This window comes from Peromyscus leucopus, chromosome 22 (assembly GCF_004664715.2).
Source record: "Peromyscus leucopus breed LL Stock chromosome 22, UCI_PerLeu_2.1, whole genome shotgun sequence".
In the NCBI taxonomy this organism is placed as follows: Eukaryota; Metazoa; Chordata; class Mammalia; order Rodentia; family Cricetidae; genus Peromyscus; species Peromyscus leucopus.
This window is the reverse complement of record NC_051081.1, coordinates 10,103,273-10,120,270: the sequence shown is the minus strand read 5'-3', so window position 1 is coordinate 10,120,270 and position 16,998 is coordinate 10,103,273. Positions and strand designations below refer to the sequence as shown.

The 16,998-nt window shown below is 36.2% G+C and overlaps 1 protein-coding gene across 3 annotated transcripts in view; it reads right to left on the bottom strand.

Moving 5' to 3' along the window:
• Window positions 1-12,758: 12,758 nt before the first annotated feature.
• The window catches only part of LOC114684977 (gastrula zinc finger protein XlCGF17.1-like), a 79,415-nt gene continuing 75,175 nt past the window's right edge, over window positions 12,759-16,998 (bottom strand). For all 3 annotated transcript variants that reach the window (XM_037197946.1, XM_028859531.2, XM_037197947.1), the window contains one exon: window positions 12,759-16,715. In XM_037197946.1, the coding sequence (XP_037053841.1) occupies window positions 15,538-16,689 (1,152 nt within the window). In that variant the 5' untranslated portion in view covers window positions 16,690-16,715 and the 3' untranslated portion in view covers window positions 12,759-15,537. The remainder of the gene's footprint in view (window positions 16,716-16,998) is intronic.

Below are 16,998 nucleotides of genomic sequence, written 5' to 3'. Positions count from 1 at the left end.
TTGTTTCCAGTCTATAGAGCAATCATTTCTTTTTTGTGTGCCTGTTTCCTTGTTTCCTTATTTGATTTGCAAAGGAATCACTCATTGCAGGCTGTTTGTTCAAGAGGTAAAGAATTCTTAATTTCATATAAGTTTCTTCATATCTAAGACAATGCTCATTGTATAAACTACTTTCCATTGTTTTAAGGATTTTAAGTTTCTTCATATCTAAGACAATGTTCAGTGTATAAACTGCTTTCCCTTGTTTTAAGGATTTTAAAGTGGCTTGTTTGCTCTTAACAGGTAGCTTTTTGTCTGATCTGAGTTCTCAAAAGGTAAGATTAAGCTTTCTAGCATTGCTTTGAGAAGGAACTTCATTCTGAGCTGAAAAGTTTTTGGACAGTATCGACATCTTTAGCTGAAATACGATATTTCCCAGAATGCATTTCTCTTCACAGCTCACTGTTACAAGCTAGCTTATGGACTCCATTTCTCATAGTTCTTTTTGGGTCTGGGAGTCAACTTCCAGTTCTCTCTTACTGAGCTTACTTTCAAATTCTTGCCCAGGAGGTTTGAACCAAGCTTGAGTTTTCAATTATGGGACATTGAGAGATTTCTGTTCTCTCCTCAGCTGGCTTTAACAGGAGTCTCTCCTTCATTTGACACCGGCCCGGGATCAGAACTGCACCTGCCTGGTTAGCATGCATTGAGGCAGGCATTCCTTTTACCAACTTTCCTTAGGGCTTGTGTTTGCCTTAGCCAGTTAGTGAAAAACAAAAGCATTTACAACAGAGCTTTTCCATAGTTCCTTCAGAGTCTTTCACTGATAGTTATTTATCCCATTTTGCTTGTTCCTTCCCCCCAGATGCAGAGCTTCAGGTATCTGTCTGTGGCTCTGTACCTCTGCTGCCTTTGGAGGTGGGGCTCTCCCCTCCCCCAGAATCTGCCTCAAACTCTAGCAGCTTTCTCAGGTCATGCATTTTCTGGGGAGGAATCTGGCCCTTCTCCATTTCTTCAGAGAGTCTTTCTCCCTGACTGTTCCCAATTTGGTCTCAGTTTATCCCCTCTGCCCCAGAAACAGTTTTTGACACTAAAGTGATGGCTTTTCCTGTTACTGAAAGTAGGGGCTTTTTGTCTGTTTCTGTTTTCAGAATCTGCGTGGTTTGTGTACAGATTGAAAATCAAGCGTCTGCTTTTCTAACAAGGGAGGTTTTTGCCATCTCTAAACTCCCATTAGGACATGTGTTTTGCCTCATCAGGCCTTCACCTAGCCCAGTCCCCCAGTGGGTTGTCATTTGTTGGTGCTCTCAGATAGAGCTTATCCACCCGAGGCAATCAATTCCTCAATGCTACACTCCCTCACCTCACCGGGAGTCAGTTGAAACAAAGCTTTTCTCAAAAAGATGCTTTCTCTGATAGAAAAGAACTTTACTCTTTGTTAGCTCTGCCCTGGCTGGGCTCTTTCCCCAGCAGTGTTCTAACTCAGCAGCACAACTGCTTCAGACACAGTTCAGCTTTACTGCTTTCCCAGAAAGATCTTTTCTCTGATAGGAAAACTTTTCTCAGATTTCTTTTTGCAGCTGTGGACATATTAACCCAGGACTTGTAGGAAAGTGGGCAACTATGCTGTTCCCACTGGCTTTAGCTATTATTGTTCATTAGTAGTTTTCCCCTGGGTCCTGGACCTTCCTGCCTCAGCTGTGTGCTCCAGGAAGTTTGCAAATGCAGGTACCCTAGTGTCCCTGAAAAGCATTTCAACTCAGAGACACTGGCCAGTCACCTCTGGGTTGTTGGTTTGAAGCCAGGACACAATGCTAACAGAGTTTGCATTGCTTCAGGGGATCTTTTCATTAGGAAGATTAGGAGAGATTAGATTTCATAGCTCACTCAGAAACAAAACCCTTGATGCCTCAGCTCAGCTGTAACTGAAAAGCTCGGCTTTTTGCTTTTCTCAAGTAAATATGACTCTTTATGTTTATGGCTCTTCACCTGCACTCTCCCAAGCATTTCCCTCAGGGTACCCTGACCCACTGTCTTACTATCTTGAAGAGACAGAGCTTAGAAGACAAGTTTTTAGGAACTTGTCCTTGCCTCCTGCATTGCAGGAGGATTTTCAAAGCTTGAAAGAGAACTTAGAGAAGTTTTGCTGTCTTAAGAGGTTTGTTGTTTTCCCTTACAGCTAATCACAGATGATTTCCATTCTAATTTTTGTCCTTATGAGAAAGTTAAAGGTTTTAGTTTTTAAGTTTAAGAGAGCTTTTAGTTTGAGAAAGAAAGATTAAGGATTTTTAGAGAGATTTTTTCCAAAAATTTTCCAAGAAAAGCTTTTAGTTTAAGAGAAAGATTTTTTTTTTCCCCAAGAGAGAAAGACCAACTTTCCCCCAAACTTCTGAACTTTAAACTTTTTGGCTTCTTACACCCCCATTTCTGCATCAGGGAGAAATCACTTTCTCCTGCCACTTGGACTTACCATTTTAGCTGTCCTCAGCCCAAAATCTTCCATAGGAAATATTTGTCTTCCCGATAAGCTCAAAGAAGAGCATTTTTACTACCTGTAAAGCTCAAAAATAGATTTTTTCCCCCAATTTGTGTTCATAGCCCCCAAAATTAGAAAATTGAAGAGTTTTTCTGTCTATTGCTTTTAGTTATCTTAAATTTTTTCTACATGATCTTACATTTCTAAACTTTTCCTATACTATATTACTACACTATACCTTATACTTATTTTTCACAGATAGAAATTGAAAAAGGGATAGAAGACAGAAAATTTTGCCAGAAGAGAATTTTGTGCTGTAGCATCAGACATTCCTCCAGTCCATTTTTTCTTTTCTCTCCAGGATAAAACCCCTGCCCCTCAATTATATGTATATATATATATATATATATATATATATATATATATATATATATATATATATAAACTCTGGGCATGGCCTTTTTTCCACTGGCAGGGATTACTCAGCACTTTCTCCAAAAACTCTGTAATAAAACTGTTATTTTCCTATGTCTTTAGTCCCTATTCTTTGTCTTTATTCCCTGTTAATTTATCATTAGTCCCCCTTCATTTGTCTTTTTAGTCCCTATTTTTTTTTCTTTTTACTTTAGTCCCTGTTTATGGCACCATTCTGCGTGGCATTTACCCACCAACCCCACAGCTCCCCAGTGTTTTCTTGAGTATGAGCAGCAGGAAATATTAGATAGAAGGATTTAGATTGTGGAGATAAACAGATAGAAAATAAAGGATAGCCTTGAGAGGGCTGAAACCCATTCCAATGAGCCCTGACTGTCTCTTCCCCAGGGTATTTATAGTGACGCCAAGGGGTGGAGCAAAAGGCTTTCCCCCAGCACAGCCAAGTGGTCCTAATCATCCTCTCTATGAGGACTACTAGGTAAAGCCATGAGGAACCTGGAAACAGACTCCCACAATTAGCCCTCTGTCAGATGTGGAGTTGGTGAAAATCTTTTCCCATTCTGTAGGCTGCCTCTTTGTCTGAATGACAGTGTCCTTTGCATCATGAAAGGTTTCCAGTTTTGTGATGTCCTATTTATAAATTTTTGATCTTTGTGCCTGAACAGTGTTCTGTTTATTAAGTTGTCTCCTGTTCCAAGGCATTCAAGCCTCTTCCCCAATTGATTTCCTGTCAGGTTCACTGTATCTCATGTTGAGATTTTTGTTCACCTTTGAGTTGAGTTTTGTGCAAAGTGATAGATATGGGTCTATTTGCATTCTTCTACATGCTTGTATATAGTTAGACCATCAAATTTTGTTGAAGATGCTTTCTTTTTCTATTGGTTGTTTCTTGTTCCTTTATCAAAAATCAGGTGTCCATAGTTGTGTGGATTTATGTTTGGGTTATTGTTGTGTGACAATCTTTTGGAACACTGTAAAGATATGTCTCTGCCTAAGGTGCCCTCTGATTAATTTAATAAATAGCTAAATGGGCAATAGCTAAGCAGGAGAGAATAGGCAGAACTTCAAGGAGATAATGCAACTTAGGTTTAGAATTTAGGCATGCAGGAGATACCAGCAAAACACTTAGGAAGCCAGACATACAGAATTCAGAAGATAAATCGTATGGCAACATGTACGTTAATAGAAATGGGCCAATTTAACTCATAAGAGCCAGCTTAGAACAAGCCTAAGTGAAAGGCCAAGCTTTCATAGTTAATAAAATAATGTCGTTATCTAATTATATGTTAATAAATTATGTTAATAGATTGATAAAGTTAATAAAATTATCTCTGTTGCTTTATTGGGAAGCTGGCAGCACAAAGAAAGATTCATTACAGTCATCAATTCAATTCCATTTATAAACTGTCTCTTTTTATACCAATAACCATTTGGATTTTATTACTGTCACTGTGTAATACAGCTTGAAATGAGAGGTTCTCATTATTTAAGATATTCTATATGGTTCATGATTGTGATAGCTATCCTGGGTTTTTGTTTGTTTGCTTTTCTGTTTGTTTTTGTTTTCCATATGAAGTCAAGTATGGTCCATTCATGGTCTGTAAAGTATTGTTTTGAAAGTTTGATGGGGATTGTATTGACTCTATACATTAATTTTGGTAGGATGGCCATTTTTACTATGTTAACCTACCTATCTATGATTGTGAGTGGTCTTTCCATCTGATTTTGCCTTTAACTGCTGTCTTCAAATCTTTCAGGATTTTGTCATACAAGTCTTTCACTCACTTTGGGGAGAGTTACTATAAGATGTTTTATATCATTTGTGACTATCTAAAATGGTGTTGTTCCCCTGATTTCTTTCTCAGTCCATTTCTCACTTGTATATATGAAGGCTACTTAATTTTTTAGATAATCTTTTTTTTCAGCCACTTGAAATTCTTTATCAGCCATAGGAGTACCTTGGTAGAACTTTTGTGGTCATGTATGTATACTATCATATCATAAAAAAAAAAACAATGCTCTGACTTCTTCCTTTCCAAATTGATATTATTCAGTTGTCTTGTTGCTCTAGTTAGAACTTCAAGTCCTATACTGAATAGATATGGAGAGAGTAGACAGCCTTGTCTTGTTCCAAATCCAACCATCACTCAGTGTTCTGTGGCTTACCCACTAGGGGTATCATTTCTGAACTAGATGTGAATAGAGGAATTACTAGACACTAACATGAACAATTGGCTATAGAACATTCAAAGCTAGTGTCCTTACATGGGCTTTATTTGTTCCTCTTTTACAGCACCAAGCCAAATCAGGTTTAAGATATGTGCTTCTTGGTTCCTATAACCTCTCAATCAGTATCTTAGAATCACTAGACCAACATTTGTCTTCAGACTCTGAGTTTTCATTACAGTTAACTACTGTGCCTTCTTTGGTCTCATTAGTTGGATTAATGTCACAAAACTATACCCACTAGCAAAGGAAGCTGGGAAATTAAGTGGTATGTTTTAAGAATGAAGGAATATTCAAGAATGGTAAATTACTTCTATCTAGGTGTATCTATCACAGCACATTTCCTAAGCATGATAATCAGCTAAGAAATGGCTGTGGAAGACTTTATTTCTTTTAGCACTTCCCCAAGTTGTGAGTAAATATTTGCTCCCACAGAGGACCTGGAAACTGTTAATCCCAGTGGAACTGTAACCTTCTGGATTATGTAGGGAAGTGTGTGTGTGTGTGTGTGTGTGTGTGTGTGTGTGTGTGTGTGTGTGTGTAAGAGAGAGTGAGAGAGACAGAGAGAGACAAAGAGAGACAGAGAGAGAGAGAGATGTGGAAATTAAAAGTTAACAAATTATGTAAAGATCTATATAAAAACACCAAACATTCATTCAACACTTGGATCCACAGGTGCACACCTTTGCCCTGCTTTTAAAAAGCCTAAACTTTAGCAATCTGCATTTTAGTGCAAGTTTCTAGTATATGTTAGTGATAGAGCTAGGCACAAAGAGGAAGTGATGTAGCTGGGCAGAGACAGGAAGTAAGATGGCAGGACACAGAAAAGGTATATAGGCATGGGTACAAAGGAAATAGTTCTCTCTTGGGCTGAGGATTTCCTAGAGGTAAGAACTTGTGTCTGTCTTGTTCTATTCCTTTAATCTCTCATGTTTCACTCCAATACATGGCTCCAGGTTTTCATCAATAAGACCATTAGCAATTTGTGTTACATATGGTGATCCAATGTTTGTGGCACAAATTCACAAAAATGCTGCTTTCCTGGGGCTCAGGCTCAACCTGCACATAGCCAAAGTCACCACCCCATTTGGGCCAGACATTCTTTGGTGTCTTCTCTTCTGGTGGGGTGTCTCTGGATCCCCATCTCGGACTGCTACCACACTAGGTAGCTGCTTTGAATCTCCCTTGGGCTTCTACTGTTCTACACAGTCAGCAGAATTGGTGATTCAATTAAATATCTTTTTTTTTAGCTTTTTAAATTTATTTTATTAAATTTTCTATTCATTTTACATACTAACTACAGATCCTCTTCCTGCTCCCTAGTCTTCTCCCCAACCCCCCCCCCCCAGTTCCCATCTCCTCCAAGGCAAGGTCTCCCATGGGGAGTCAGAAGAGCCTGGGACATTCAGTTGAGGCAGGTCCAAGCTCCTCCTCCCAGCAACAAGGCTATGCAAGGTGTCTCCCCATAGGAACTGGGCTTCAAAAAACTGGCTCATCTCTTACCTATCTAGAGGGCCTAGTCCAGTACCATGGGGACAATTAAGATATTTTAAAGGAAGAAATTAGTTAAAAGATGACTTTTTTCCCACATTCAAAAATGGGAAACATTTTTACAATGGAGGGAATTTGGTCTCTGTTTGATAACACATTAAGCAGTCTGAGAACAGAACAATAAAATGAGAAGATAATTAATGTTGATAGGATTTACATAACATCAATTATGAATATTATTTGTTTGATCATTTTTGTTTTATTATTAAAAAGGTTGGTTGATGTGAGTGCCAAGATAAAAGTTTTAGAAAAACTTGTTAAAAAGGATCATAGAGATATTCAGACCCAGACAGAATTTAAAGGTGACCCTATCTCAGCATTGCATTATAGGGTTACAGAGAAACAGCATAAGTCTTTCTAAAGCCAACATTAATCTATCCAGTAACCTTATAGGAACCACCAAATGCCCAAGGCTGTGTTCAAGCTGATTGGGCTCCTATGTAAATGTTAGTTTTGAGGAGATTCAAAGAAACACTAAACAAACCTTCATAGATTTCTTACAAAGGATGTCTCCAGCAGTAAATAGAATGACACCAAATTCAGAAGCTAGACAGATAATGCTTGAATCTCTGGTTTTTGAAAATGCTAATGCACAATGCAAAAGGGTAATCAGGCAATTCAAGTCAAGACCAGCACCCTTGGAGGAATGGATCCAAGATACAATTAATATTGAATCTCATGACAATGATGATGCTTGGATAGGAGAGGTGATTTCCAGAGGTTTGAAAAAAAAATAGTCATATCAGATGTTTCAAATGTGGTCATCAAAAGAGGGGCTATAAGCAGGGCATTCATAGAAACAATGTTTTTTCAAGTAATAATCCCAAAAGAATGTCCCTTCCTTCTGGAATATACAGAAGATGTGGTAAAAGCAAGCATTGGACTAATGAATGTAGATCAACAAGAGACAGACAAGGCAATCCTTTGCCTTTGACATAGGGTAATTCCCTGAGGGGCCTCTCACAGGGCCCCATGGCAAATTCAGTTCAGTCCTTTGCTGACATTGTAGAAACCCCTTCCCAAAGCAATTAAATAGCCAAATGCCTATTGTAAAAAACAATACCACTCTGGGTGATAGAACAGATTCAGAAAATAAAACAATAATTTAAGGAGAAACTATAAATCAAAATTGAAAAAGATTTGAAAGGGAACCTCCCCAAAGTTAGGGTTGGGGAAGGAATTTGTTTTTGTTTTTCAGGAGAATGAGGACTAAGGAATTTGAGGAACACTGGCTTCATCTAGCTTGATGTACATAATTTTGCGATTGAGTTTCTATAAGTTTTCTGTAGGGAAACATAACCATGCCTAACAGTGACTTTGAAGTCTCCAAAAAGATGATGGGGATGTACAATGACAATTCCATCAGGAAAATTATAATGCCACTAAGATGACAAACACCACCCAAAGATCAGCTTTGGACTACAAATTGCTCAGGACAATTTCAAGATTGGCTAGCTGAGATGATCCAGCCTCATAGACTACTTGAACAAGGACTTGAGACAAACCCTGCAATTTCCCATTATGCAGAGACTGGACAAATGATACAGCTTAACTCTTCCAGAACTTGACAATTAACCCCAAAATTTTTCTTTTTGGGATCCCTTAGAGATACAATCACCTCCAGACAGCAGGAAGTTATTTTAAGAAGATAATTCTCACATTCCCAAGAGGTGGTGTTTTTGGTTGTTCAATGGGTTATGGATAATTGTCAATGTTTAGGATGGTTGGCTACAAGTTATTATTGCTATTATAGAGGAAAAAATAAACAAAGGAGATTAGATTTAAAGTCCTTGTTTGAAAAAAAAGAAAAAAGAGGATATAGATAAGAGGTAGATTATTGTATCTACTCTGAAAAAAAAGAGATATTGAAATAATAGGATAAAAGGGTAGATCACTGAGTCTACTCTGAAAAGAAAAAAAGGGGAAATATAGATATGACAAGATAAAAAGGTAGATTATTGAATCTACTTTTAACAGGCAACTACTAGTTTTAAATGGTTATATTGGATTGGATTTTTGTATATTTATACAAATTATGTATATTGATACAAATTTGAGATTGATTTTGTTAGAAAATACTGTACATATGTTTCTAATCTTGTTCAAGTTATTGTACCCATAGAGTTCATTTAATAATGTAATATGAATTGCTAGTTCTTGAAAGTTATTACCAACTATCAAGGATAATAAAGAAATGCAGGTTAGTCCTTACAATTGAACTTGTCATCATATTAGGTATGTTTTCAAGGTCAAGCAGAGATATATTTTAGATATACAGGTCATCTTCAAACACTGCAGAGATCTACAGAATATGGCATTTAAGATGTTTTAATAACATAGTTTTTTTTTCTTTTTTTATGAAAAAGAGACACGTCTGCCCCGGCAACACCAATCTACCAGAGAGAAAATGATGGGCATTGAAAAAAACTCCATATGGAGTTTACTTTCATTTGGCAAAAGTTAGCCACTGGGCAAGAAAATGCCCTTACTTTGATTGCTGACAGTATGCTGCCCAAAATCGACAAGGAGGATACAAAAGTGCAATGAAGTTATTGTTTTTGCTGTTATCTATTCTTAAAGCATTGGATAGATATTTTTCAATATATATCAACTTTATGAAGAACTCCAGGACATGTTAGAGGTGAATGAAAAGAAATCCCATAAATTTCTGATCCTTCAGTCTTAAGAACCATAAGTTCTCAACTGAAGGTGCAGTTACTGATGAATCCATTTAGTAACTAGATGAAACATGAAACAAGGATATTTCAAAAATTCACTACTCTTGTTCACACCTACATTCACAGCTGATAACAGAATTATCAAGGTATCAACTGCATGACTTGGGATGTAAATATCTGATATTCTGGATATCTGGTATGAGACCCCTGTGAAAGGATCATTTGACCACCAAAGATGTCATGACTCACAGTTTGAGAACCATTGAACTAATGCTTATTTTTAAGATTTATTTTTATCACACACACACACACACACACACACACACACACACGTCACACACACACACACACACACACACACACACACACACACACACGTGTGTGTGTGTGTGTGTGTGTCTATGCATGCTTGTTAAAATGAGTGCAGTTGCCTCCACAGGTCAGAGGCATATGATCTTTGCTACTGGAATTAGAAATACCCTTGAGCAACTGATGGATGTGTCAAAAACAACTCTTTAGTTCATCTATAAAAGCAGCATGCATAGCAAAAATGCTCAAATATCTCTCCAGTTCTTTGTTTTAGTAGCCCCTGAAATTTCAACAAAATGGCTGCCTAAACAAGATCTTCACAATGACAACACCAGTTGATTGCCAAATGTGTAAGTGATAAATATCAGAAGACTACAACTCTAAATGAATAGATACTAAGGACTTACTGAAAAAGGGAGAATCAGTTTTCACTGGGGATGAGACCACTATGTATTATCTAACATCTAGTGAACAGGACTGGAAATACACATAATAGCAAAATCATTAAAACATGAAGCCCATGTCCTTCTTTGAGAAAAATCATAGGAATACTTTGATTCATGTCTTTAGGAACTAATTCTGATAATCTCTGATATTTTTTGTCTTGAAATCTGTTGTTTGGTGATATAATCAAACTAGGATATGATCATTTGAGTTGACCCATATATGACTAGAAATATATAATATGCAGAACATCTAAGGGCATGACTGAGACACACAGTTAAGTACTACAACTGTACTTAGAAGGGGTTGAGATGGCTCTCAGTATATTATTCTTATTTTTTTATCTTAAGGTTCTTGAAAGTTGTTTTTGCCTTTAAAAACTCTTTTTCATAGTTTTGCAATTATCATATATCATTTACACCTCCCTTACTTCACTCCCAACTGCATAGTTTACAGATCTTTACTATGTTTAAAATTTATGGGTTATTTTTCACTAATCTTTCTTACATACATATGCATAAACATATGTACAAATTCTCCTAAATATGGACAATGAAGTTTATATAAAATTTCTTGTATGTCCATTTTTAATGCTTAATCTTTGACGTTAGATAACTAATTTCCAGTGGAAGATTATGCTGTACTTGTATTTTTTCAACACATAAAGTTTAGAAAAAAAATAACTTAGTTGTTTTTGGAGCATTGAGGCCTCATCATATTTCCAGTCCACCTTCACATGGCTATTGTTTTCCTTGTTCACATCACGTTTAGCCAGTATTTCATTAGATTACATGGGTATAGCTTTCAAATTACTAGTAGATAAAATATTACAGCATTCTCCCTGCTCTTCTCTTACAACCTTTCTACACAATCTTCTGCAATGTTCCCTGAGCACCATGTGTGGGACTTGTTTGGTGGTACATGTATCCATTTGGACTGGTTTTCAAAACACTGCATTTTCATTGGCTTTGGCTTTGTTTATGATCTCTATCTGTTGCAATGTGAAGTTTGCTTGATAAGGAGTACAATTATCTATGGGTATAAGGAAAATTTTTAGAATATAGTTAGGGATTGTGCTACCTTTTATAAAAGTGGTGGTTGTAAGTACTTCTCCAAGACCAACTCTGGTAGTTGGCTTGTTACTAATATCAGACATGGTGTTACTCAAAATTAAAGTGTCTTAAGTGCAGGTACAGAGCTATTGGTAACTGGTGTTAGTTATATTAGCCACTATTGTACCCTTTGGGTAATTGTGCCATGATGGTTGTTTTTATGGTTGATGGAATTCATAGCTTAAAGGGACTTTTTAAATGTTTCCTTCCTTTGAACTTTGTGTGTTGCATCTGGAATCATGAAACCTTGTCCTCAAGGAGGGAATGTCCAGGACAGTTCAAGCTCAGAGACCTTAGGTCCCTTCACCTAAAATGTATAGCATCTTCAGAAATAGAGAATTTCATTTTACTACTTGGATGGAGACAAGCATGGTAGTAGCAATAGTTTGCAATGTTTTGGTAGTCTCTTAGACAGCTCTGACTAAAAACTTAAAAAAGGATCTCTTATGGCTGACATTGAGGTTTTTGTTAGATGGTTATCTCTTCGATGGATTGTTAGCACAGATGAGAAAATGTTGTTTAAATTATATATGTAGATGTATACTCATACTTACATATTTTATCACATTTGGGAGCGAGGGAATAATTAATAGTGAGATTCTTTCTGATTTACTTAGACATCCTTACAATACTGTCTTTTGCTATTTAATTCCAACACCTCTCCAAACATAGAACCCCTCTCTTTCCCGTTTCCTTGATCATACCAATTATATCCTACCATTCCCTTCTCTATTGCTATCTGACCTTTACCCCAGAAATCATTTTCTTACTTTTCTGGTTTTTGCAATTACTCAAGAACATGTGCTCATGTCTGAAGCTTTAGAGCTGGGAGTTTAAGATGAAAGAGAACTTTTGAGCTTTGTCTTTTTGGACCAGAGGAAGCACATCTGATTTGATTTGAAATAACTCCATCCATTTACCTGTACAGTTAATGATTTACAGCTAAAAAACAAAAAATAAAAATTACAGTGGTTTTTATCACGTTGTTATTATCTATTCCTCAGTTCAAAGGCATTTAGGATGTTTTCTCATTTCATGTGGTCCCTCCACCACCAAAGGAGTACAGGCAACTACTGATGGCCAGAATAAAATTTAGTTACTGTTGTAAGACCCACTTTCAGCAGCTCAGGAACCGAAGAGGAGACACGGAGTAGGTAGCTGATCACACAATTGAGATTTTTATCTAAGGGAGTAAAACTTAATTCTCTGGGGCTATTGAAAATGGGAAGCACACACACACGCATACACACATGTACACACACACCTTCAACAAGTCAAGGTCTCTATTTGCATTTTCCCTTACCTTTTTCCTCATGTCTTGCTTCCAACTCTTTCCTGGTGATTTCCTTCTATTCTTTCCTGATATCTTCCTTCCCTCACTCTTTATTTTTTCCCTGATAGCTTACATCTCTCAGCCAGCAAAAGCTTTCAAGCAATATAAAAATTACAATGTGGGTACATTATATTTTCAAGTGAATGCTTACAGTGAATAGAGGTAAAAAACAAAATGTTTCTCATTTCTCTGACATGATTAAACATTTTACATACTACAGGTGAAAAACCAATTTATTCTCAAAGACCTACATACATTCATGTCTAAGCAACTTATTATAGATTAACAAAGTATAAGCAAGACATCTTTCTTAACCACTTTTCTTTTTACTGACAGGCTTCAATTCATGGTTACAAAGAAAGGATCAATCACTTTATTATTAATGCAAAAGGTAATTTTATAAAAAAATCTGAATCAGAAACCTTATCCTTTATATATATTTAAAACAACCACTTATCTCTAGTTTAAATCCTCTGAGTACATACACACTCATCAATAAATTTTTTGTTAAATCATATCAGGAACTAGACGGCAAAAATATGTACAAGTAATTAATCAGCTCTTTCACCAAGCCATTAAAAGTATGTCTTTCTAACCCTTAATTGCTCCCCAAGATTTCCATATTAAAGCCATTAACAAAAACAACTTAACCTATCATTACTAACAATCTACATGTCTAAGTTCTTTCTAAGAGTGTTGGTTGAGTCATTCACTATTACTTTAAATACTAGTAACACTGCCCAATGAAAGGTGAGAGGCCTCCTTAAAATTTTCATAAACTTCAGAGATGATGAGGGACATTGTGAGAATGAGGGCAATAAGCAGAACCATGCTCTGTAACAGCATGAGGTTTAGAGGACATATAATCCTCAGGGCTCTGATTCTTTAAGCTCACTTGGCATCATTTTCCTAGCTGCAAATTTGTGGTCTGAGTTCCAAGGTTGCTTGCTGTTCCTCTCATATGCTGCCAACATTTCACAGAGATGAGCCCCCATCACGGTTTTCCAATAGAACAGAATAGTGTTTTTGATATCATATATACACAAATGACAAAATCAGACTCACATAAAAATAATGACAGGAAAAAATGCTATAAACTTGAATGTAGAAGGGACATGAAATGGGCTTAAGTGATCTTATCTGAGAGGTGCTGTGAGGAAGAAGGTGAGGGGAGATATGATGTAATTATATTTCAACTAATAAATTTTTGAAATAAGAAAAATTTAAACTAAAAAAAAATGCAAATTCTACAGTAAAGGCCACAAATGAAACTGCAAGGGAGAATTTACAAATTGGAAAAAAAAAAACTTGAAAATTAATAGCTACATTCAAGGAAATAAAAACTCAAAAATGTCAAAGGAGTTTCTGTTGTAGGTTAACTATGCAACTGTGTTGACAAATCAACAAATCCAATACTGGTAATACAAACATATTTCCAAAAAACATTTCACAGTTACTCCAAAGAAGAATTTCTCACTGAAATGTATCAGAGTTTAATACATTGCATTTGATTCTTAGTTGTCTAATGTGTAAATCTGTTTGTCTTCATATTTCTATGTGAGTTTTCTGTGATTACTTTGTTCTTTAAATTGATTTATGGTTTTCTGAGATGAGCACTGATAAACTAATTTTCTTCCCACAGTTGGATATTTCATTCACATGTGTGTTGTCATGATTATAGGTTATAACTTTAAAATCCTCATATTCTACTTGCAGGTATCCTTTCCATAATAAAGGTGAAGGTAGATAATAGATAAATTTTTACTGTATGATTGTGGAAATGGTTTATTTCAGGATCAACTTTCAGGAGTCTACTTTTTATCAGTAGGTTTTGACAACATCAATTCATTTCTAGAAGTTTCTAGAGTGGATTTTATAAGGTACAATGAATCACACAATGGTGAACATTTCAATGCTTAATCTCTGATATCAACTTTCTGATGTATACATGTTTGGGAAGAACTATTAATGAGGTTAGTTCATGATTTATGATATATTTTCCCTAAGAAGCAGCAGCACACATATGCATCTACTTACTCAAAATGTGCGTTGAAAACAGAACCAAGAATGGATACCACTGAGATGAAGTTTGTTGAATTAACAGGCTCTCTTTGGGTTATCTTAAGGAATATGGAAACAAGTTGGTTACAGGAGCAATTCGGACTGAAAAAAACAGTTGTCAACGTGAAATCCAACACTCTGTGGGATAGGGCTTATGAACCCCAAACACCAAGAATTCACTGCACACCTGGAGATATATCTACAGGTTGCATGGCATCTTTTCTAGGAGACTCAGTTCATCAGTGCCTTCTCTAAGCAGCATGGCTGGTCTCCATTTCTTCAGGAGAGTTTAGGATGGTGGATTCTGTCAGTTTATTTGGACTTCCTGAAATGATTAGAAGTCTTTATTTCCTGGTTAATCAACTTCTATTAAGGATGGAATGTTTCAGACACCAGAAAATTGATATAATATAGCACAGTGTCGAGCCTTCTTCATTTTTCATTTTTATGCAATATTTGAGGTTGAAAAAGTATCATGTTTTAATGAAAATTGCCCCACATTGACACATTTTTAGAAACTTTTCTCAGCATAAACTTCATGCTTTGTAAGATTTGCATATTACTTAAAGGCTTTTAAAATATCTCATTTTCATAATGTTCCAATTGTATGGCAGTGCAGTAACCTCTGATTACAGATCTTTGTATGAATCATATGCCAGATTATTTACTATTGAAGCTTCTTTCTCCAGGATGAAGTTTTTCAAGTATTCTGAGAAGTGAGAGGCAGATAGAGACTTTGATACCTTCATTACACCCATAGTTTTCCCTCCTGTATGTTATCTACAACTCATGTTGTCTACGACTTGATCCTTGTGTATAGGATTTCTCACATTCACTACATTTGTAAGGTTTCACTCCTGTATGAGTGATCTGATGTTTTCTAAGATTGTAATCCTATTTAAAGGATTTCTCACAATCACTACATTGGAAAGGTCAATTTTCTGTATGAATTCTCTGATGTTTTCTAAGAATGAAGGCACGTGAAAATGATTTCTCACATTCACTACATTTGTAAGGTTTCTCCCCTGTATGACTTCTCTGATGATATGTAAGACTTGACATATATGCAAAAGATTTCTCACAGTCACTACATTTGTAAGGTTTCTCTCCTGTATGAAGGATCTGATGCTGTATAAGATTTGAAAACTGTCTGAAGGATTTCTCACATTCACTACATTTGTAAGGTTTCTCCCCTGTATGAATTCTCTGATGTACTCTAAGGCAAGAGGCATGTGTAAAGCATTTCTCACAATCACTACATTTGAACGGTTTTTCTCCTTTATGAATTCTCTGATGTATTCTGAGATCTGAGGCATACGCATAGGATTTCTCACAATCAGTGCATTTGAAAGGTTTCTCTCCCGAATGAATTCTCTGATGTACTTTAAGACGATCAGCACGTACAAAGCATTTCTCACAATGATTACATTTGAAAGGTCTCTGTATTGTATGAATTTTCTGATGTGTCAAAAGTTGGTCTTTCTGGAAAAAGCATTTTTCACATTCATTACATTTGTAAGGTGCCTTTCTACTATGGGTTTTATAATGGATTTTAGCCTGATATAAGAAGTAAAACCACTTTCCACATTTGTTACATTTGTAGAATTTCTTTCCAGAATGAGATCTACGATGTTTGCTGAAAGTCCAGTATGACCTGAAGCATTTGCCACATTTCCTGCATTGGTGTAGTTTCTCTACACTAGAGTTTTCTTCCAGCATGAGTGTGTGTTTAGAGTCAGATGATTTATCACAGTCCATAGTTTTGTGTAGTTCCTTTTCAGTATGAAGTCTTTCACTAGTGATAGAACACAAATTTAACTGTTTTCCACAGTCTCTATACTTGCAACATTCTTCTCCAGTGTTCCCACTTTTAGTATTCTTTGGGTTTGTTGATTTAGTAGAGGCATCCCTGTGGTTACCACATCCATACTTGTTGCAATTCTTTGTAAGATCACTTGTGTTGTAAGGTGTACTTGGGGAGAATTTGTGGGCCATTTTGCCAATCTCATTAAATTTATGAGACTTCTCTTGAATATTCACAGAATGGCAGATAATGAGCTTTGACCCTTGATTCAAGATGTTCATATATTTCTCCCATATATGATATTACTCTGGAAAATGAGCACAAATATGGCTTATAAGGATTGATGCATGTTTACAGATTCAAAAACTAATGTCTCTTTAAGTTCTATAAGGCAAGTTACCTAGGTATTCTTAGAAACAGAGCTCTCAGCAGAGGTCATTTGTGTTTCACTATTATTACATGCATGCTCAGAACCAATCTAATTGTCATCAAACACAAAGACCTGATAGTAGTTTTCTCATTCTTATATAAATGGCAAAACTTTAGAAGTTGGGACAAATAGATGATTAAGCAATAATACATTATGAGAA